Source organism: Laetiporus sulphureus, assembly GCF_001632365.1.
Source record: "Laetiporus sulphureus 93-53 unplaced genomic scaffold LAESUscaffold_49, whole genome shotgun sequence".
Taxonomy (NCBI): Eukaryota; Fungi; Basidiomycota; class Agaricomycetes; order Polyporales; family Laetiporaceae; genus Laetiporus; species Laetiporus sulphureus.
In genome coordinates, this window is record NW_024468558.1 from 191,855 (window position 1) to 212,037 (window position 20,183).

At 52.1% G+C, this 20,183-nt stretch overlaps 9 protein-coding genes across 9 annotated transcripts; 3 read left to right on the top strand and 6 right to left on the bottom strand.

Annotated features, from left to right (window-relative positions):
- Nucleotides 1-1,133: 1,133 nt before the first annotated feature.
- On the bottom strand, nucleotides 1,134-2,321 carry LAESUDRAFT_716949 (uncharacterized protein; the record flags this gene model as incomplete). Its single annotated transcript, XM_040907289.1, has 1 exon — nucleotides 1,134-2,321. One exon carries the CDS (start codon nucleotides 2,319-2,321, stop codon nucleotides 1,134-1,136), a length of 1,188 nt encoding a protein of 395 aa, XP_040760097.1.
- Nucleotides 2,322-3,401: 1,080 nt separating this feature from the next.
- Nucleotides 3,402-4,986, top strand: LAESUDRAFT_414337 (P-loop containing nucleoside triphosphate hydrolase protein). Its single transcript, XM_040902356.1, has 2 exons — nucleotides 3,402-4,816; nucleotides 4,874-4,986. Exon 1 carries the CDS (start codon nucleotides 3,823-3,825, stop codon nucleotides 4,579-4,581), a length of 759 nt encoding a protein of 252 aa, XP_040760098.1. The 5' UTR covers nucleotides 3,402-3,822; the 3' UTR covers nucleotides 4,582-4,816; nucleotides 4,874-4,986.
- Nucleotides 4,987-5,530: 544 nt separating this feature from the next.
- Nucleotides 5,531-6,598, top strand: LAESUDRAFT_762926 (P-loop containing nucleoside triphosphate hydrolase protein; the record flags this gene model as incomplete). The annotated part of the gene is made up of 1 exon (XM_040913172.1): nucleotides 5,531-6,598. The coding sequence occupies one exon, from the start codon at nucleotides 5,531-5,533 to the stop codon at nucleotides 6,596-6,598; it is 1,068 nt and encodes a 355-aa protein (XP_040760099.1).
- Nucleotides 6,599-7,515: 917 nt separating this feature from the next.
- LAESUDRAFT_414438 (uncharacterized protein) lies at nucleotides 7,516-8,218 on the bottom strand. The gene is made up of 3 exons (XM_040902357.1): nucleotides 7,930-8,218; nucleotides 7,861-7,875; nucleotides 7,516-7,810 (listed from the first exon to the last, which is right to left on the bottom strand). Exons 1-3 carry the CDS (start codon nucleotides 8,105-8,107, stop codon nucleotides 7,632-7,634), a joined length of 372 nt encoding a protein of 123 aa, XP_040760100.1. The 5' UTR covers nucleotides 8,108-8,218; the 3' UTR covers nucleotides 7,516-7,631.
- Nucleotides 8,219-8,350: 132 nt separating this feature from the next.
- On the top strand, nucleotides 8,351-10,390 carry LAESUDRAFT_730336 (AP endonuclease). Its single transcript, XM_040909814.1, has 10 exons — nucleotides 8,351-8,746; nucleotides 8,795-8,962; nucleotides 9,019-9,102; nucleotides 9,164-9,278; nucleotides 9,335-9,434; nucleotides 9,493-9,509; nucleotides 9,566-9,597; nucleotides 9,661-9,668; nucleotides 9,725-9,833; nucleotides 9,910-10,390. Exons 1-10 carry the CDS (start codon nucleotides 8,364-8,366, stop codon nucleotides 10,259-10,261), a joined length of 1,368 nt encoding a protein of 455 aa, XP_040760101.1. The 5' UTR covers nucleotides 8,351-8,363; the 3' UTR covers nucleotides 10,262-10,390.
- A 130-nt stretch (nucleotides 10,391-10,520) lies between these two features.
- LAESUDRAFT_414496 (uncharacterized protein) lies at nucleotides 10,521-11,726 on the bottom strand. The gene is made up of 7 exons (XM_040902358.1): nucleotides 11,442-11,726; nucleotides 11,285-11,383; nucleotides 11,219-11,228; nucleotides 11,103-11,161; nucleotides 10,928-11,034; nucleotides 10,777-10,877; nucleotides 10,521-10,725 (listed from the first exon to the last, which is right to left on the bottom strand). Exons 1-7 carry the CDS (start codon nucleotides 11,505-11,507, stop codon nucleotides 10,661-10,663), a joined length of 507 nt encoding a protein of 168 aa, XP_040760102.1. The 5' UTR covers nucleotides 11,508-11,726; the 3' UTR covers nucleotides 10,521-10,660.
- On the bottom strand, nucleotides 11,512-13,385 carry LAESUDRAFT_661987 (uncharacterized protein; the record flags this gene model as incomplete). Its single annotated transcript, XM_040904968.1, has 10 exons — nucleotides 11,512-11,913; nucleotides 11,967-12,050; nucleotides 12,127-12,340; nucleotides 12,402-12,520; nucleotides 12,587-12,644; nucleotides 12,741-12,813; nucleotides 12,959-13,050; nucleotides 13,100-13,124; nucleotides 13,178-13,237; nucleotides 13,319-13,385. 10 exons carry the CDS (start codon nucleotides 13,383-13,385, stop codon nucleotides 11,512-11,514), a joined length of 1,194 nt encoding a protein of 397 aa, XP_040760103.1.
- A 192-nt stretch (nucleotides 13,386-13,577) lies between these two features.
- On the bottom strand, nucleotides 13,578-15,402 carry LAESUDRAFT_730340 (ribonuclease H-like protein). The gene is made up of 8 exons (XM_040909815.1): nucleotides 15,311-15,402; nucleotides 15,050-15,241; nucleotides 14,716-15,003; nucleotides 14,603-14,657; nucleotides 14,447-14,528; nucleotides 14,262-14,392; nucleotides 13,963-14,196; nucleotides 13,578-13,887 (listed from the first exon to the last, which is right to left on the bottom strand). Exons 2-8 carry the CDS (start codon nucleotides 15,220-15,222, stop codon nucleotides 13,822-13,824), a joined length of 1,029 nt encoding a protein of 342 aa, XP_040760104.1. The 5' UTR covers nucleotides 15,223-15,241; nucleotides 15,311-15,402; the 3' UTR covers nucleotides 13,578-13,821.
- Nucleotides 15,403-15,986: 584 nt separating this feature from the next.
- Nucleotides 15,987-17,663, bottom strand: LAESUDRAFT_762931 (ribonuclease H-like protein; the record flags this gene model as incomplete). Its single annotated transcript, XM_040913173.1, has 8 exons — nucleotides 15,987-16,027; nucleotides 16,096-16,312; nucleotides 16,371-16,492; nucleotides 16,560-16,641; nucleotides 16,695-16,749; nucleotides 16,808-16,979; nucleotides 17,059-17,294; nucleotides 17,344-17,663. The coding sequence occupies 8 exons, from the start codon at nucleotides 17,661-17,663 to the stop codon at nucleotides 15,987-15,989; spliced, it is 1,245 nt and encodes a 414-aa protein (XP_040760105.1).
- Between the last annotated feature and the right edge of the window lie 2,520 nt (nucleotides 17,664-20,183).

The window sequence follows — 20,183 nt, forward strand, 5'->3', positions numbered from 1 at the left end:
GATCATGCAAGTTGGATGACTTGAGTTTGAAGTTGACTGACGTGTATCTGATTCTGCATCGGTCGGCCTAAACGTTTCCAAGGGGGGATAGATTTCTACACATAGGAATGTTTCATCATTGAGCCTTTGTCTCTACTGCGAAGCTCGGTGATTAATGATTTTTGTGGCAGTGCATTCACACCGATAGACAATGAATGTTTGCGTGCCGTACGCCGGCTCGATCAGGCTCATCTGAATGGCCAATAACATTCAACAAAGCGCGCCAATATGCATATTATCCTCGCCATTGCTTTGATGTACCGGTCATGACTATCGCAGATCCTGCAGGGCCAGCTGGGTGTGGAGAGCGCGGGCGGAAGGTAGAGCGGTGGCGACAGCGACGTCACATGCGCCACGCTGCCGCACCGTACTTCAGAACCAGGACAGAGAGATTCGCATATATGCGATGCATCCGTATGTAGATAGGATTCTAAGACGGCCTGAACGAAGGCCCGGTATCGTAACGTACTTTCCTAATGGTACACGACAAACAGCGTTTGACTCGACTCGACTAATAACTCCGGTAGGTACCAACGATCCACGATGAGATTAAGAAACCGGTGGCGAAAGGAGACCGGTGATAGACTTTCACCTTCGGGGAAGGGGGAAACAGGGAAAATGCGATACGTAGAGTATAAATATGGAGTATGGCGCCTGCGGCGGAAATTGAATATGCGAGGCGAGGAGATGAGACGACGAGGGAGACTACTAAACCAAGAAAAGGCAGATGGGGGTCGGATGAATAAGAAATGAGGTGTGAAGGAGCCCTGCTGCAGTAAAGAAAGAAAGCAGCGGATGTGGGATGTGGGCGAGAAGACCTCGCGGGAACAGAGACTAGCCGTCAAGGGAAGGCGAGGCAAGGCGGAGGGCGGCGTAAATAATGATCACGAATGGTCGGGCGACAGGCACGTCCACGGGCTTGTGCAGGAAGTCCCGAGATTATATCACGTAATAATGTACCATTGATGCAGAGACGGAGCGACCGGGTGCACCGCGCCAGCGTCGATATTCACAAGCGACAGACCCTCCATCTTCGCGCCGCATTCGAAATCGTCGTACGGACGCGCACGATCGCGCAGGACAGGGCCGTCATCCTAACCGACCGTCATGACCACCGCTGGTGCCGGTGCCTTCTCCGCGTCGAGCTCGCATGGCTCCAGCTGGACCACCTCCATCATGCTGATGCGCTCGCTGTGCTTCTCCACGATGACCTGCGAGCCTTTGTGCGGCTTGTCATCCAATATCGCTGCCGTGCGAGACTGCTGTTGCTCACCTGGGGGTGCTTCAACACTCGCTGCCGCGCTTTTGTCTGCGACGGATGTGGTTTCCTCAGTTTGTTCCCGTATCATTCGGGTCACTTCTTCTTCGTCCCTTTTCTCCTTCTCGTCTGCTGCTGATTCTCCTTCTGGCTGATCCTGCATCTCCGAGAGCGTCCTCTCTTGTATTCGTTTCGACGTATCCTCGCCGGCCTCTCCCATCCCTGTCTCATCGTCGTCGCTCTTTATGCCCGCTGGAGGTATCTTCCTCGCCTCTTCCTCCTCACCGTCATGGTCCGGCGTTCGCTCGTCTGGTAATTGGGAGCCCTCCATGCCAGCCTGGGTCTCAGCAGTAGGCAAAGGCGGCGGCATAGGCGAAGGGTCCCTGCCCTGCTTACGGCGGCTAGATATCCTCCGGAAGAGCGAGCGCGTCGCTCCCTTAACAAATCGCCCGATGGCAGCAATAGCCTCCTCCGCAGGGTCCACGCCAAGGTCGTCCTCCACCACCTCCGGATTTCCATCCTGGAGAGTGTGCTCGTCGTCCCACTCCTCGTCCTCGTAGGATTCGATGCCCTGTTCGCGGAGCATGCGGCGGCGGTGCAGCATGCGCGAGCGCGCGGCGACGCCGAGCTGCACGGAGGACTTGCGGCGGCGCGGTTCGGTAGCGGGGAGTGGCGCGAAGGTCACGTTTGTCGATAGGCCCGGTGCGGAGGCGGAGGCGGATGGCCGCGAGCCGGAGGGGAGGGTGAAGGAGGCGGCGGTGCGGAGGATGGACTTGTGCGGGGGGTGTGGGGAGGTAGAGGCGGGGAGAGAGAGCGACGTGGAGAGCGAGGTGGCAGTCGTGGTCGTTGTCGTGGTCATTGAGGACGCGGTGGGTGAGAGGGAAGACTCGGCCGAGGAGCTGATGGAGGACGAGCGTGAGCAGTCGGTCGGCGGGTCGATGGTTACGATGACCATAGGCTTGCGCTCCTCCTCTAGCTCGGGTTCGAATTCGCGCTTGGTGCGCATGGCTGTGGCATCTGACATGGTGTCAGAAGAGCAGTGGCCTCAACTACGGCGGTATGGAGGTATCAGAGAAGGAGGCAACGAGCGCGGGGAAGAACGACGGAGACGGAAATGAGCGTGGGCATGAACGGGTGCGGGAGGTGAAGGGACCCGCGGTATCCGTGGGCAGTGATGAGCGGGATGCCTGCCCTGCGAGGAAGGACGTTGGAAGACGCTCACGACGGCGGGAGACTCAGCGACGTTGCATCGCACACGTGCTCTCAACAAACTCTCTTGAAGCTTGATATATTGATAGCTTGATCATTTGAACTGCTGCTTATCGTCTGTATACTTTGCTTGCGGGTTGGGCTAATTATTCTATTGCTGCAATACTCGATACTCCCAAATGTAATGTCAATCACTTTTTTTTGGACCCGTCGATCCCGCCACCAAACCAATCTTCCGCCGCATCTCCCGTACATCTCCCGAGGTATCAGATCCCCAGTGATGCATAATGCAGTGCTCTCGTGACACAAAAGAACAACAGAGTAACTTGTCCCCAACAGTATCACGGTAACAGATCGAGTGGCATTCCATCATGGGAGAGCATTTGTTTTCCAGGAAGCAGACATCTATTCTACCCATAACTTGTATCACTTCGTTCACAATCCTGCAGAAGAGTGCAAGCAGTGACAAGCGTTTCGGCGAAAGACTGTGCAATTTGGCTATGACGGAGACTTGTGACGGTGCGCTCAGGCTTCCAACTCGACTTCATGAGTGAAAGACTTTTTCTGCCCTAATATTGGAATACGCCCTGCGGTTTCTTCGGCACACGGACCACATTTATCCTCGCACTCGCGTTTATCACAACGTGCTTCCAGCACTGCACACGGGCGTCTCGGTACCATGAAACCCTCGTTCCCTTCGACATCCCTCCATTCTTCCCTCCCAAAATTCAAACCAAAAATACAAAAAAACTGCTTGCATCACTCTCATACAGTGACCGTCGCAGGTGGGCATTCCACGTCCCGCGGGCGCTTTTCTGAATGACTGGAAGGATCTTTCCAGATACATACATGGGGGTCGTACAGTCAATAGTACAAGCAGCCTCGGACGCTTCCCCAGGCATTGTTGTCGCAGGTGCCCTCGCCGCAGGTGGTTCCATCGCAGGCGACTTCGTCGCAGGCGGTGTCGTCGCAAGCGGCGCCCTCGTTTTCGTCCTGCTAGTTAAAGGACTCTGCTCTGATGCTCAGTCCGGCAGAATTGCTCCTAACCCAGTTGTGAAGGTGCTCGAGGAGCGGGCCATGCAAGAAAAGAAACAGGACAATGGGGACACGAAACGAGTGGAGGAAGTCGAGCGTAAGGTGGAGAAGAAGACGTACACGAAAGAGGAGGCGAGGCAAAAAGCGGATCGCATCAAGCTTGAAGCAAGAAAAACGCCGCAAAAGGAGAAGAAGACGACGAAGGAGAACGCACGCGAGAAGGAGGAAGAAGTTTTAGAGAATGATTGTACGCCGAGCTGCAGAAGAGCATTGCAGAGAGCATGTCGCCCATCATCATGCCCACGCGACGAGAAATCGCCTCGGCGAAAGCGCGTCTCGAATATCGGGAGGGCATATTCCATATCGCCGTCGCTGGCATAGCAGGCAGCGGCAAATCATCTCTGATCAACGCCCTCCGGGGCTTGATGAACAACGACACAAGAGCGGCACCGACCGGCGTCACGGAGATGACCAAACGGATCACTCGCTACCCTGATCCCAACGCTGCTAATCCATGGGTGTGGTACGACGTCCCAGGAGCAGGAACCCTCAATATCCCTGACTCTCAGTACTTCAACGACCACGGTCTCTACATTTTTGACTGCATCATCGTCCTGATCGATAATCGCTTCATGGACACCGATGTTGCCATCCTACGTCATTGTGCACGGTTTTGCATTCCCGCGTACATTGTCCGATCCAAGTCGCTCCAACACATCACCAATATCATGAACGATGTATATGGCACCGACAACGATGACAACAGTCTGACCGCCGAGGAGCGAGCCGAGCGGTGGAATGACGTACGAGGAAGGTATGAACGCCAGAGCCGCGAGAACGTCGCGCAGAACCTTCAGCAGGCTGGGCTGCCCGATCAGAACTTGTACCTTGTCGACAAGGACACCATGACGCGTGTATACGGAAACTCCGTGTCGAATCAGACGAAGGTGCTTGACGAAGTGCAACTTTTGACGGACCCCTTTACGAAGGCGCGCTCCCGCCGCTCCTTGTCGGCCTCTTCCAGCTCACCGTATGCGTAGTGAGCATACCTCCTGGTATCCGCTATCTTCCTCTGTTCGTCATTGCGTCGCTTTCTGCTCGAATATTAGTATGTTTCCTGTATTTCCGTCGGATACGTTGTGCAACCAAAGGTGTTTTTTTTTACTCGTGTATCCCCTGGCGTGCGTGTTTGCGGACATGCATGATGCCTGTCCGCATTCACGTCGGCTAGAGTATATATATCGTGGTTTCGGCTCATTATCGCCAGCTTGCGAGGTAAGATGACCTACAGCCCGTTCGTTGTAAAATCCTGCAAGCTGATGTGAACCTCAGTCGTGCTGAATATTGAATATTTGAATGCTCAAGGTCACACAGCGCGATGCACGAAACGTGAGGAGACCTAGACGCCTGTGTGTGGACGGTGACGCGTCTCCATCATACAACTTTGCAGCTCTCTACGACTAACCTCTCGCCACGTCTGCCTCCTCGACGAACGGCTCCTTGTTGCGAGCATAGTCATCTTAGGATAGACGGAGTATTTCAGGGGGTTCCCACAATATTTAGGTGTAAGACAGACTTTTGGAAATTTTCGTCCATCGCTTGTTTAAGGCTGACGTAGACATCCTTCTAGCTTTTGTGAGGTCAAACAAGCACACCTTCTCTACATCTCATACCCACGAAGCTATTCTCACCAGGAGAAGAGGCGTCACAGGAGGGACAGAGGTCATAGCGAGAAGTAGTCGTCGGGCGTATAATGTATGAGCACAACACTGCTCGTTTCTTCAAAGCTGACGAGACGCTCTTTCATTCATTATAGATTGACAGTAGCGCAAGTCTCCAACCTTGTTAACTTAAAGCAGTGTCAATCATCGCAGCTGTGATTGCCATACACGTCCTACAGGTCTGTGAGATTCGAATATTCATCATCTCTTGAGTGACCGACCGGGACGCCTTCGTCTTCCACTTTTGTAGGCTCCATTACGAGACGCTATGCTATCAGTGCTAGCTCTAGTTAAATGCTTTGGGTCATTGGGCTTCATCTTGGCAGGCGCACTAACACCTGCGGGCCCTTTCTTGCTACCGGTGGGGGCTTCATTGGGGACGGAGTGCGTCAGGGAGCTGTGGAAGTTCGCACAGCCTGAAAACATTGGCGAAAACCCGGTTCATAGTTGGATCAAGCAGGGAGGACACAGTGACTCATGGAGCTCTCCATCGTGGCCGAAGCCCATCATCGCTCCTACTCCAGAAGATCTGAAAGCTATAAAGACACGGCTGGAATTCCAAGATGGCATGTTTCATATGGCCGTAGTGGGCACCGCTGGCAGCGGTAAATCATCTCTGATCAATGCATTCCGCGGCCTCCGGAACGGGGACGCAGGTGCGGCTCCCACCGGAACGGTAGAGACGACGATGAATATCACTCGCTATCCCGATCCCGATCCCGACAAACCATATGTCTGGTATGACGTCCCCGGCGCAGGTACTCTCAACACTCCCGGGGAGCGTTATTTCCATGACCAGGGATTGTACGCGTTTGATGGCATCATCGTCTTGTTCGACATACGCTTCACACAGATCGACGTTGAGATCCTCCGTAACAGCGCGAGATTCAATATTCCTACATACATTGTGCGTTCCAAGTCGTTACAACACATCCGGAACGTTATGGGGGACATGCCATGCGACGGTGGATCGAAGTGTAACGAAGCCAGACAGTGGAAGAAGGCTCGTACGAAGTATGTTGAAGATACACGCAAAAATGTCAAGCAAATCCTGGCCAGGGCTGAGCTCAAGGAGCAGCGATGCTATCTTGTGGACAAGGACGTCTTGGTTGGTTTGATCAACCCACAAAAGCATATGCCTCAAGAAGACCGTACGCAGAAGGATGACTCGTTGGAAAATGCCATTGACGAAATACCGTTGATTGTGGACCTCCTTCGCAATAATCTCGTCAGCCGAGCCAGGCCTCTGGTTCAAAAATACCTCGACGAGATTAGCAGTTACTTTCCTGATTGGCAGGTGGCCATGCCTGAGTTGCGAGACGTCTTTCCTCGATGACGTCCCCATGGAAAGGTCTATCTTGATGGCCGCGCCTTCCGGCTCACAGGCAGAGCTGCCGTCTCTCACTGGGCTCCTTGCGACTTCTTGCGCTACAGATCCGTCCTCCTTATCGTTGATGAACCTCTCTCGATTTCCTCGTGTATTGACATTCCCCCATCTTGTTGACTGCGATCAGTATTAATGCTAGCTCTCGCTGCATCCCCTGATTCTACCGGTTTATGTATTGTACGTGAAAATGGCTTGCTCTCTTGTATTCACAATATCAATCCATGCCTCGTATCACCCTGCTTGTGTCGCGCGGACACCGGGAGGTAAGTCAGTACGTGCACGAGCTGGTGTGCGGCATCAAGGGATCAGCATAGATGCGTAATTGGCTTTCTTTGACTGACCTTCATCAACGTGCGAGTCCTTAAACAAAAACTGTATGACATCTGCAACCATGATTATACTATGAGGGAATATGTAGGCCACGTAGTGCTCTATAGCGCATTATAGCCGCTCATAGTATATTTCAGTTCCAGATGGATGTCGTTCAACACCTCACACGTACTAATCTGTAGGTCTTCCTTGCGGCCTCCTGGCATGCATGACGGCGGTACGCGATCTATCTGCATCTTCCACACATGGACTAGGGAAGCAGAATGTTATCTAGAGCAGTCAGGAGTCTGCATACATCATGGACGCTATCAACCATAAATCTGGGAATTCTCGGAAGTTGATCAGCGTATAAACGCTCTGCAAGTGTGTTCAATAGAGTAACGAAGTATAAGGAGTTAACTATGGCATATCCGCTCTGCAAGCATGATAGGTGGGTCGCTAAGAAAGTCATCTCCTAACCTGAACAGCGCTGAGTGCGAGCACATGAGTGCGCTTGATCAGTACGTCCCGGCGTCCATTCTCAGGTCAGATACCTCAGACGAGAAAAACGTATTTGTCCATAACGTTACCTACAAATACATGGTGAATACGCTCCCTTCATTTACCAATAAGCCCCAATGACTACGCATGAAGCCCACACAGAAGTCCTTTCTCAAACCAGTTTTTTATCTTCAGCAATTCCCAGATCCTCACCCGTCACTCCCGCAGAACCAGATAAGACAGCCGCCGCCATCTGCCGGCGTTGAGCGGCGTCGCTGCTGGTGTCCGGATCATCGACGAATGCATGAGCGTGGATCTTCTTTTCGAGACGTTCGACACCTGAATGATATACTTTGAGTCATTACACCATATTCGTTTCGTCCAGACTGCAAACTACATACCCTTGTACAGGGGAGCTGATATCCTGTCGTCAGAACACATACCATCAGATTCTCACGAAGTAAACTCACCCTCGTTTACATTAGGATCTCTCCTTTTCTCCTGTTGGGGAGGTACGAGGAATGCTGCGCCTTCCGATGTCGTGTTTGTGCTCTGAGATTGTGGAGGCATCTCATGGTCAACGGGGAGCCTCCCTTTCCACTGATTTGCGGTTGATTTCTCTTCCTGCTGCGGAACGAGATGGCTCATGATAAACGAGAAGTTGTGCGTGGAAGTCGTTCAAGTGGGATGGGAGGATGTGGTGTAAAGAAAAGTGTAATGAGCGACCATAGGGTTTATATATGCGCGGTGTTGGGCGAAGGTGCGTGACTGACATCACATCATGTCGTAGGACGACGCGCCACTTCCCCATTCGAGAGAACGGGCCACCAAGATCACGTGGTCGCGTTTGGTGGCGAACAGCGACGAGCGCTAATGGACTTCACCCGGCGTCCGACTCGCGATAATGTCTGCACTTCCTCTGCGCCGGAGTACCCGTCTGGCCTCTGCAGCTCGGGTCCTAACAGCTGGAAAGGCTGCTCGCAATTCCGTAAAACACACTGAGGACACAGAAGCAGCGGCGATAGATAGCCCCAGACCAGCCAAACGTGCTCGAAAGGCAAAGACGCGAACACAAGTCAAAGTAGCATCGGAGGACTCAGGAAAAAAGCTGGTCGACGATGTTGAGGATGAGGTACCGAAACCGAAGCGGGTCCGTCCGAAAGCTGTGCTTGTTGAGCCCGTTCCTACGGATTTCGCTCCGAGAGCTGTAAACGCGTGGAAGATCGGCCCACATGTCTCGGGTGCAGGAGGAGTTGAGAATACCATCGTAAATGCCGCGGCAGTTGGGTGAGAGCAAATGTGATGAAGCTATTGTGGTAACTGACTCGTCGCTAGTGCGAATGCGTTTGCAGTGTTCGTCAAGTCGCAGCGGAAATGGGTTTCATCGCCCCTTACCAGCGAGTCTATCGCCTCGTTCAAGTCACGGATGAAGGCGTTTGGATATAGCCCATCTCATATATTACCACATGGAAGCTATCTCATAAATCTTGGCAACCCCGACGAGTGTGCACTTCTGATTGTTTTCCCCGTGACAAGTGAGATCTGATTCCTACCTGCAGAGAGAAACGAGAGAAGTCGTACCAGTGTTTCCTGGATGACCTGAAGAGATGTGAAGAGCTTGGTCTGCATCTGTACAACTTTCAGTGAGACTCCTCCGTCGCCGACTGTCACATCCCGTAGCTTATACATCTGACAAATTGTTAGCCCGGGCTCCTCGGTCGGCCGAGCGACAACAGAAGAGTCTCTCTCCTTCATTGCCGAGTGTATCAACAGAGCCCATGAGGAGACTAAGGCGGTGGTGATCATTCTGGAGAACATGGTCCGTGATTTCCTGCCTTTTCTATGCACGTAATTGAGCGAGCGGATGACCATAAGGCCGGTGCAGGCAGCGTAGTTGGCTCGCACTTCTCAGAGCTGGGAGAGATTATCAAGCAGGTAGAGAACAAGAGCAGAGTCGGAGTCTGCCTGGATACATGTGCGTGGCTCAAGTCTCGACTTATCATCGGCATGAATTGTCTGATTATGAACTTTAGGTCATACGTTTGCTGCGGTACGTAGTATCGGATTTCACACAGAGGCAACGTCTCATCTCTACCGGCCGTGAAGGGCTACGACATCAGAACGAAAGATGGATGGAAGTAAGTTGCGCTACCGCGGGTCCTCAAAGGTGTCAAACTCAATTGACGACCCCGTTTTTCTAGCGACACGAGTGAGTGGCCAACCTGGACCACTCTTACTTGTATCTCTAAAGAGTGCGCGTCTCAGTGACCGAGTTTGAGCGCGAAATCGGCCCACAGTACCTCCGCGGCATGCACATCAACGACTCGAAGGCTGCTCTGGGAAGCAAAAAGGACCGGCACCAAAACATCGGGCTGTACGTGGTTGCACTTCATAACAACGTCTCGTTAGACAAATCAGAACCAGAACTGACCATGCAATGCGCTCTACAGCGGTGAGCTCGGCCTCACTACCTTCGCCCACATCCTCTCGGACCCGCGTACCAAGGACATTCCGCTCATCCTCGAGACGCCCGCGTTCGACACCACCACCACTCCGGGCGGCGACGTGTGGAGAAAGGAAATCGAAGTCCTCAACCGTTTCTCAACCCTTGCGAAAGAGAAGGACGCGGACCTGGAGGGGTGGACGGCGGAGATCGCGGCGGTGGTCAAGAAGGCGAGCGTGGCAACGGATGCAAAGGGGCGGAAGGTGAGCACCGGGAAGAGGAAGACGCGGAAGCGGAATGCGAAGAAGTTGGAGGAGGGGGAGGAGGAGGAAGACAGCGAGGATGAAGAGTCGGTGTGAGAGCTCCGGCGGACGTGGGCATGGCTGATTGTGAGCACATGTACTGTTATATATCGTACCTCAAATTGCGTTTGCGGAAAGGATCTGTTGTATTGTAGACTGTGAATGTTATTTTTCGTTAATCACGTCTCACCGTCGGTCACTTGCGTTCTGAATAAACTTCAGTCAGCTGGATTGCTGGCTTGTGGATATCGCGGCACTTCCTTTCTATCGGCGACAACTGGTGCTGACCATGACCAAGGAGAATGTTTGTGGCGATGGACAGACCAACGGCATTCCTTACAGTCAACCTATGCTCGTAACTGTACTACGCGATAGAATTGGCTGAGATACAGAGCTACATGTATGGCTTCCGCCAGCGTAGACCACGATTCCAATTGCCAGGATCTCATAGGTACATCAACCGTACACCATCACGAGATACTCTTGAAACAGATGCTCTTTTCCGAAGCACGGGATCATCGCTGCATCACACTTTTGAGGAATGAATGCACATAAAAAAGAGCGGAACTCACCAGGCGAGCCCAATTTGACCTTGCCACATTGCCACGAGACACCCTTTCCGAAATGGGCCTGGGCAACGTAAAGATGTTCTCCATTTGCTTCATATCCCGCTCTACGCAGTTCAGTGCGACATATTCATTTGCGATAATGAAACTGACGCACTGCACTGGAACACTGTCGCCCAAAAGAACAGGGTCGAAAGCTCCTCTCACATGCACCCACTTCACAGCAGCGCTGTGACCAGTGAGAAGCTCGAAGTTGTTTTCCTTCTGCAAATGGCGGAGTAGTTATCGAGGGATGATGAACAACAATGGGCTTTCGAACATGCTCGACGCACCCAGATTTCCTTGCCATCATAGGAGATCCAACACTGCGTGTCGATACCTTTGCCCGGATCTTAATCACAGTGTCTTTGAGCAAGATCGGGCTCAGAAAGTACACGATAAAACGTACGAAGACCGCCCTGTGAAAGTAGATAATATCACGATAAAGTCGTTAGGAACGGCTACAACAACTGACCTGGTAGAAAGCACGCGCAACATAGGTACTTGAACCATCTCTCGTATGGACAGCATGTCGAATGCAATTCTTGGGTAGCACATCTTTTGATGCCGCAACCTGTGATAGCAGCAGTCATAAGTATTCATCATCGTCGCGCACGACAAGATATATTCACCCAAATAAGCGCAGTCAGACTGTTGTTAAACAGATCCGACGCGCTCTCAAACTTGACCGGTCCCATGCCTTCAGTCTAAAGGGAAAAAAAAGGAAAACGTTGACCATCTTGTTAAAAAATGACTTACCGGAACTGTACCCCATTCAGTCTTGCAAAACGTTTCAAACTCATTCAACTCGGGGCATCGCGGTCTCCACCCTTCACCAAACATTTCATTTAGTGTATCCAGTGTGACCGCAGACTTTGGATCTCGTAGCAGTTTCGGCGATGCATAGAGGCTGCTGTGAAACACAGAGTCACTCGTGATCTGCCCATTATCAAGACGTGTCTTTGGCCCAATCAATTCCTTCTTGGCCTCGTTTTGCTCCCCATACGCATTGTGAGGCTGAGACATGCCCCAGGTTTCAGGCTTCTTTTGAGCGCTCTGCCGAAGGAAATCGAGGTCAAGGTCTATAAATTGCTTGATCTCTCCCTAGCATCGTATGAGAAAGTGTTAACAAGAACGCATGAAACTTAAATACGCACCGCCATCCAAAATAGGGCAATATCGGCTAGCTCATGGCGTTCGTACCCGCCGCCGACGTCAGAATGAGCGCCCGGGAACCAGATCTAATGACAGAGTCACAAGGAGAGACCAGTGTGTCGGAACATGTGCTCTCAATCGTCCGAAGCATTAATAACTCACTTGCTTGAGAACCTGATTCTTGTTTCGACCGGCGTCGGATACAAGATCACCACCAGGCACAGTCCACAGTATGGGAAGGAACTTGTCTCGATTCTCGTGCAGGGACAACGCATGAAGAGCAATGTCGATCCTGCTCGGCAGGGAAGTGTCTTTGATTTTCAAGGCATCTATGGTTCCCAAGACCGGACTGGCTGTGTCCCAGACACCAACACATCTGTAAGATGTGAGAAGTAGTTCATAAATCAGTGATGGAAGAGGTGGGTCGCGGGGCTTACTTTATATGGACATTTGTTCGAGTACCGATCGGGATGCGGGGTGTTTTGCCGTCAACAAGCTCCTTCCATATCTCAAAGAAGTACCCAAGTTGCTCGTGGTCCAGCAGCCCGATCTTATCCTGAAAACGTTTGACGTGTGCATATAATGAGACTGCTGAAACAAATCATCGTTGGAAGAATCTTACTATGAGGCCCGACAACTTTCGAGCAATGTATGCGCCCCTACGTCCCTTTATGAATGTTCTACCATGTACTCGAGAGTGTAGACCTACGTCGAGAACCTGGATAATGTGGGGATTCTTAGTAAATGTCACATGCTCTCAAAAATCGCACCATTACCCAAAAATGCAAATCTCGTCGCCTTCATCAAAGTTCTGTGCAATGAAAGCATATGCATCCCTGACTTTATTCGCTGAAGATTCGGCATTATCATAGGAACACATGAAAATATTATCGAATCTTACTTACCGACAGCTGTGGCAAAGACCTCTACGGCCAGCGATAAGAAGTATTGCATCATTAAGGTAGTATTAATGCAGACAGCAGTCAAAACCTACGGATTGCAGTGGTTCCCATGACAGGATCACCCTTGAAATTTGCGTCACTTCCAACACCAGCTTGATAAAACACGATCTGACGACGGCCATACCTACGGGCTATATTGAATATGGCGATAAGTTCAAAGGAGGTCCATTTACCCCGTTCGGTTTTTGATCGCACGTGCTGCGTTTCGCCTGTTAACCGAGAAACCGAAGAGGACATAAAGGTCCACGTACAGAGCCTCAAGACATTTGTTGCATATTGTTTCCCAGATCTACCATCTTTGAGTCCATCCTCTGAGGTTGAAAAGAAACGGGAATGCGAATTTATTCTGGGCAGTAGGGTGCAGGAATTACCCACTCGGAAGTGACACTCACCTACACCATCAGAGAGGTTGCCGTCCGTACCAGCGCCGTCGCAAAAAATCAAAAGCATTTTCGACATCATTCGCAAGTCAGAGACCTGTGCAGGTGAAACGCTTTATGAGAATGGCCCTTGGAGGAGGGTTGGGGGACGTCTAGCTAACAACGTGTGCTTTAAGAACTAGAAGACACGCGTCTTGCGCGTGGACCGCTTAATAAGGGTGCGCGTCACCGTCGCAAGGTAATGTGGGTCCCTAACATATAACAATGCACAGTATCGGTTAGTGAAGTTACTGAAATATCGCGTCTTCATCAATCATCAGTGAAGTATCTCAAACATGCTGCAGCATTATCTGTACGAGAACCCGCAGTACCAACTGGGGACTCCATACGTGCAGACTATCATAACCTCATGGATACCATACCTCAACACACCAGGTATACATGCAACGGCCGTCGAAAAAATCGAATGTCCGAGCAGGCCGCACCAAATTGCGCGAGATCAGTGTGCAGACAGCCTAGTTGTAGTCGTCCAAAAGATCCAATTCGATATCCTCATCCGGTAACAAACAATTCGCGTACGCCTATGAAGCCGGTGTCAACAACCATTCATCCTCCTTGAAGCTTCCGTTCACCCAGATCTGCACATCTTTACTCACCTGCAGCTCCTCTTCATCCATCGGAACCTCTGCACTCGTCTCGGCTGAGACCACGTCCTGCACCGCCGCTTTCATCGCATTGCTATCCGCATGGTCTGTATTCGAAAGTTGAGCTTGCAGTGCCTCCCAATCGCGCTCTGGCACCGTTGGCTTATAAGCGCCAATATTTGCGAGGGCGTCTGCGCCTTCGTTGCCCTCTTCACCCGCGTGACCGCGCACATACTCCAGATGCACCTGATCATTCAAGTGTTTGTCAGGATGTCGACTTTGCTTTGTGTGCTTAAGACGGGATGGTTTACTTTTTGTCCTTCTAACGCGCGCTGGGCGAGAAGCGCGTTGAGGTAGTATATTAATTGTACGTTCTTGACAGGATCGCCTTTTGCCGTTTTAAAGCCATTATCGAGCCACTTTGGTAACCATGTTCGTAGACCTGGCCATGCCGATGTCAAAGTGAGAACAGGACAGAATCAGATTGAAGACTAACATTTGATAGAATACTGCGAGTCCGTCTTGATTATGAGCGGATTCTTGTTATGAGGGGCCGTCTCCAAAACGCGCACAATGGCCTGCATTTAATGATTCTCAATGCTCGAGTCAAGACGTACAACGCGCGAATACGAGACATGTGTTGGATACTCACGATGAGCTCTGCACGATTGTTCGTCTGAGAGCCCGGACATCGCTCTGCAAGGTTTCTAGACATAGCAGCATGGTCAATCAAATAGTTTGAAAGGACTGGAGATGGCGAAAAACCTGGGATCACTCCTTCCCCACCATACGCCTATTCCAGCAACGGACTCCGCCTGCCCATTTCCCTTGCACGCACCATCGCAGTAGACAATCGTACATCCGCCGTCATCCGCAGGCGACTCTACCTTATTCTCGATAGCTCGTTGAAATGGTGCAGGCGTAGGGGTTGTCTCCTCAGGCAGAGTCCACTTGATACCGAACCTCGCAAGGTACTCCTCCGCCTCCGCCGCAGACCTGAGCTTTTTGAAACGTGCAGCAGGGAACCCTGTAGTCTGCTCCCGGCACTCGTCCCTGGTGGCTAGTTCAGTGCATACCATAGACCGCGCACATTACATACCATGTCATGTAGACACCGGGGGCGCGGCCCTTCGCTACGGCGTAGAAGGCGACCTTGTTCGACATGACCGTCGCTGAGATGACTGTAGCAAACGATTGAGATTGTGTTCTAGGGCGTGGTTCGCACAACGTCTTGAGTGCGAATCGATGAAATGCGCAACGAGAGATTTGCATATAGAAGGCACCTTCGATGCTAGATGGCCCGCGATAAGGCCATCTGAGTCTTGACTAGGATTGGTTGTTAGTTGGCTCGTACACACACCTGCGGCGGTGGAGCTCAATTGGCGAGCTTATAGTGCAGCCTGAAGTACATCCAACGTCGTGAAGGCAAGTTTTCGCTTGAGATCAGTTTCTGACATCGCTGCAAACATCGCTGCTCTGCCCATAGTAAGGAGTGCGGCGAGTCACGTGATATATTGACGCGGTCACGCACTGCAGAAACGCGCCTCCAACAGGCTGTTGCTGGACTTCAGCTTCAGACTGAAGAAGCGAATACAAAGAGGCTTTCGTGATCTATTTTGCCACCAAGTGGTACATCTCAGATGATGCATGCGACGTCTCACTAGCTGATTTGCAACCTTGTCAAGTTTCTCGCATTTGCGATGGTTGATTGAGTATTTGTAGGCCACATCAGCCTGGGGAAGATCCTGAACAGGACGTTCGCCTGTCCTTCCAGCTTCGCTTTCAATGATTGTTGCTTCTCAAAGTGTGCTTTCAAACCCATGGGGCAAAAACAATACGAATTAGTCTTTCACATGATCAGCGTACACGTCATTCAATCTATCTCTCAATACTGGTTGAGAACAGCGAAATGACCAATCTCTATACTATACAATGATATCTCGACATGCCGTTCAGCAATGCACCCGATCCTATTCCGAAGACAACAAAGTGACCGTTGAACAGACAACCCTCAGACTTGCCAAACATTTCAAAACCTAGGTCTTCCCCGCTTCATGATCCGCGATCCACGGCATCACTGCAGGGCAATACACATCAGCAAACGATCAACTCTCGATGAGACGGCTGCTTCCTGTCAAGACTCACTCCAACCATCAAGCAGTCTAAGCCCAGCCCTTCCACGGTTCACACTTCGCGCAGCTGCCTGCAGCGCGGCGTCACTCGCCTCAACATCCACACGCGCCATCAGCGCCCCCCAGTCACGCACCGGGACATCGGACTCCATCGCACCCTGTTTGGCCAGCTTATCGGCACCCAAATTGCCTTCGATGCCAGAATGACCGGGGACGTGTCGCAAATGCACCTGATCACACACAGTTGACAGGGTCAGATGGTAGTTCGTTCAGAGTATGGAAACACACCTTTTGTCCTTCCAGAGCGCGTTGAGTAAGCAAACCGTCGAGATAGCGCATCATATCGGCATCTTTGACGGGCTTGAGCCGGGGACCTTCGCTATCCCATCTCGGTAGCCACAGTCGTAAACCTGCAAAGACAAAGACCTCCCCTCAGCCATAGCTGCAAGAAGACGCTGGAGATTATGAAAGGCCCACATTGGATACAAGACCGAGAATCGGTCTTTATGATGAATGGCTTGCGGGTGTGAGGTGCCGTCTCGAGGACGCGCACTATCGCCTGCATTCAGACCTTGCATTGAGCCGAAAGCCGTTTGAAGCACGTAAACTCACGTAGAGCTCAGCACGAGTGCTTGTCGCTTCGCCTGGGCATCTCTCTGCGAGATTTCTGACGAAGCCGGTCAGACCATCGCACAGAATTGCTTCTCATCTGAGTCCCAACTCACCTCGGATCGTTCTCACCCCACCATACGCCGATCCCCGCGCGATCTTGCCCTTGCTGGTTCTTCGTACAGGAGCCATCCACATAGATAACATCATGCTCGGCATCGAAAGCATCGACATATGCACGCGCTTGCTCCTCGCTCCGGAACTTCTTCCATCTCGCGCCGGGAAAGCCTAAGACATGGTCACTACACTCGCGCCTGCCAGTGGCAGTTTCATTAGACGGTGATCCCTGTACGGGGAGATAACAGACCATGATCCATAAACACCAGGCCCGCGTCCCTCAGCAACAGCGTAGAACCATAGCTCATCACGGTTGGACGTGCTATTGAAGGGGTCCAGCTTAGGCAGCGGCACGGCCGTTGCCCCCCGGCTGGAATCTTCCATTGGACACCAAACGTGACGAGGTAGACAACTGCTTCTGCCGCGGTCGCGACCTTCTTGTATCGTGCGCCGAAAAAGCCTGAAGTATGCTTCTTGCACTCATCCCTGGGGCGACACGCTCAGCGAGTAACATCAAAAGCGAGAGATGATATACCATGACGAGTAGACACCGGGAGTACGGCCTACCGCTACAGCATAGTATCCGAATTTGACGGTGTTGCTCTGGCCCTTGATAGACAGCGATACAGCTGCGGCGTTCGTGGAGGTCTCTCGTTCGACACTGAAGGATGCGACGTAGGCATTCGCCTCAGCATTGCTCTCAAACTTCTTATATTGAGCGCCGGAGAAACCGAGCGTATGTTGCTTGCACTCGTCCCTATCGATAGACCGCGTGAGTGGCCACAGCCATTCCTCCGAGGTGAAGTTGATACCATGAGATGTATACACCAGGAACGCGCCCCTTCGCCACAGCATAGAAGAACTTGGGTTTATTAATCGCACCAGTTTGATGAAAGTAAGCCAAATTGGATGTTCTGCAGGTGCTGCTTTGAAGCAGGGCACCATGTGAGAGCCTGGACACCATCGGACGCGTCGATCGATGGACGATCCTGCCGTTCGCGTTCAACTTTGTCATACCCATTGGAAGTGTCGCGACTGCACTCGAGAGCTCAACTGGATGCACATATGATGAGGGCTAAGCTAAAGAGTGACAGCGCATGTGGACAAAATTGATATTGCAGACTAAGAACTTAAGTTCAACGTTGAACGTTAACGCCTGCGCGTGCCGTGATGTGTTTGTACCTATTTGATCCCGCTACGATAGCCGTAAGTTCCTTCTATCTCTGCAAAGAGGACATTTCTGCAAATCTCTTTGGAAAGACTGTAGATACTCTGAACAATCTCTCATAGACGTTGAATGACACGGGTGAGCCGCCTCAGAGCTGTTAGAGCGGCACGGGTACTTACAGCCACAGACGCGTTATGACGCGTTTGACGCCGGTGCCAAAGTGTGTGCGTAGATCATCCGTGGACCTCAACTAATGCTAGGAAGTAGCGTTATTCCAGTCCTGGGCCTGATGCATGCCTGATGGGTAGACGATGCATAGAATGATGTGATTACCAGTGAGGCCAACCATCCATCGATGGTCACTTCAAGTTTAGGCAACAATCCTCACGGTACTGGGTTGTAGAACTTAGTGCTTAGCCCTCTGTCTACACCCACTCTTCAGTCGCAAACACCACAACAGCTGATATAGTGTTTCAATTAGTTTAGAACTGAAGGAGATGTGCGTCACAGACGTCGATACGCGTGTGTGGCGCCCCACGTGATGTGTGAACGCGGTCACGCGACACCAAAAAGTCGCGTCCGACCGACAGTGTCAATACTGTCGACCTACGCTCCTTCTACCTTCACATCAAAATCGCGAAGCACCACGAAGCATCACAGAAATATCACCGGAATAGCCTTCGCACAACGCGGGGCCCCGCCCCTGCTCGACCTCCAGACATAGCCCAACATATTCCTGGATCTCTAAGTATAGAACACCAACTGATCAGCACGCACCGCGCCCGATCGGAAACGTTCAACACGCACTCTCCGGGCATCTATCAGGTACACCCACAAACACCAACCGCGCCTCCGCTTCACAGACTACAAGCCGGCTAGCAGAAGGTACGCGCGCGTACAGTGCGCGCGCGTCGGATCCCGCCAAGTCTGAGAAGCCATGGACGGAGCCCTGGCTCGTGCAAGCGCTGTGTGGCTGCCATTGGCTGTTGGACGCCGCTCGGTGTACAACGTTTGTGTGATGAGGATGCCAGTGTCCGGTGAGGTCGGGTTTCTTCCTGGTGACCAGGCCGGCGGTTTGAGCTGTCAGCGTCGATGAGATTGTCGGCAGATTGAGGTTTGTGTTGAATGAGCGGGTTCGTGCGTTCGAGTCCTAACGCGAATGTGCACGCGTGAAACGATGGATCGCTTCCTTTGATAGTCTCATCAAGTAGCAGGCTTCCACTCGAAATGAGTACCACAGCTTCTCCCTTGCCAAAACGTTCAGTGTTGGGGGGAGGGGTGTCTCCAGTGAGCAGATTCGTGCGCACCTGATCCAACCATATGGCGCGCTGACAGATTGACGGTTTTTCGCCTGCCCGAGAGTACCGGAATCCGAGATTGCCGGGTACAACGTCTGCAGGCGCAGTCCCTCAGGTGAGCGGTTTTCGTGCGTACGTTCTCTGGCACATCGTGGACGACTGGAACCCCATGGGTGCGTGAACATCCCTCAGATTACGTTCCGGTGACATCTTAGGCAGCGACATGGGCATGAAGGGTGCAGGAACCATCTACCCGGCGTCTCGGACTTGTTGTCTTTCGTTGCTCCGTTCAACACCGAAAAGCAAGGACCAGGGTCGGGAATAGCCTACAACGCCGAAGGTACGATCCCGGACGGGCATCGTGAGAGCCAATGAACGAGTTGGAATCGGGCACCTCGGGATGTTGCGAAATCTCTTGGCACGGCTAATCCGAATTTGGAAGGAGGAACAACGCCTCTTGCACTCTAGCCGCACCTGGAGTGCCCGTCTCAGAATTAGATTCGCTCATGCTCATCCTTCCGCCAGGCAACTCTCCTTGCATGCTTCCTCACGCATAACCATCAGCTTCGATAGCCTCCATGTATCATGCATTATGGCTCATCGACATCAGCCAGAGTCTACTCGGCGAAACGCTCGCGGATGTACGGTAAACCGATCGCCGGAAGTCGCTATCTAATGGATGGAAACCACTCAACGTGGAAGTGATTGGGTGGGAAACGCTGCGACAGATCCGCCAGCACCCGACCCCGACGCACAGCATTAAAGTAAGAGCGCGCAGTGTCAGTCGGGCTCACCTGAAAGGCAAGTTTCCTGGTCGGTCGATGTCGGCTCTGCGGCCTTCAACGGGTATCCGTCATGCGGATGTTCCGCACTGCTTTACAGCCGCGCAGCGCAAATCCAGGGGTGCTG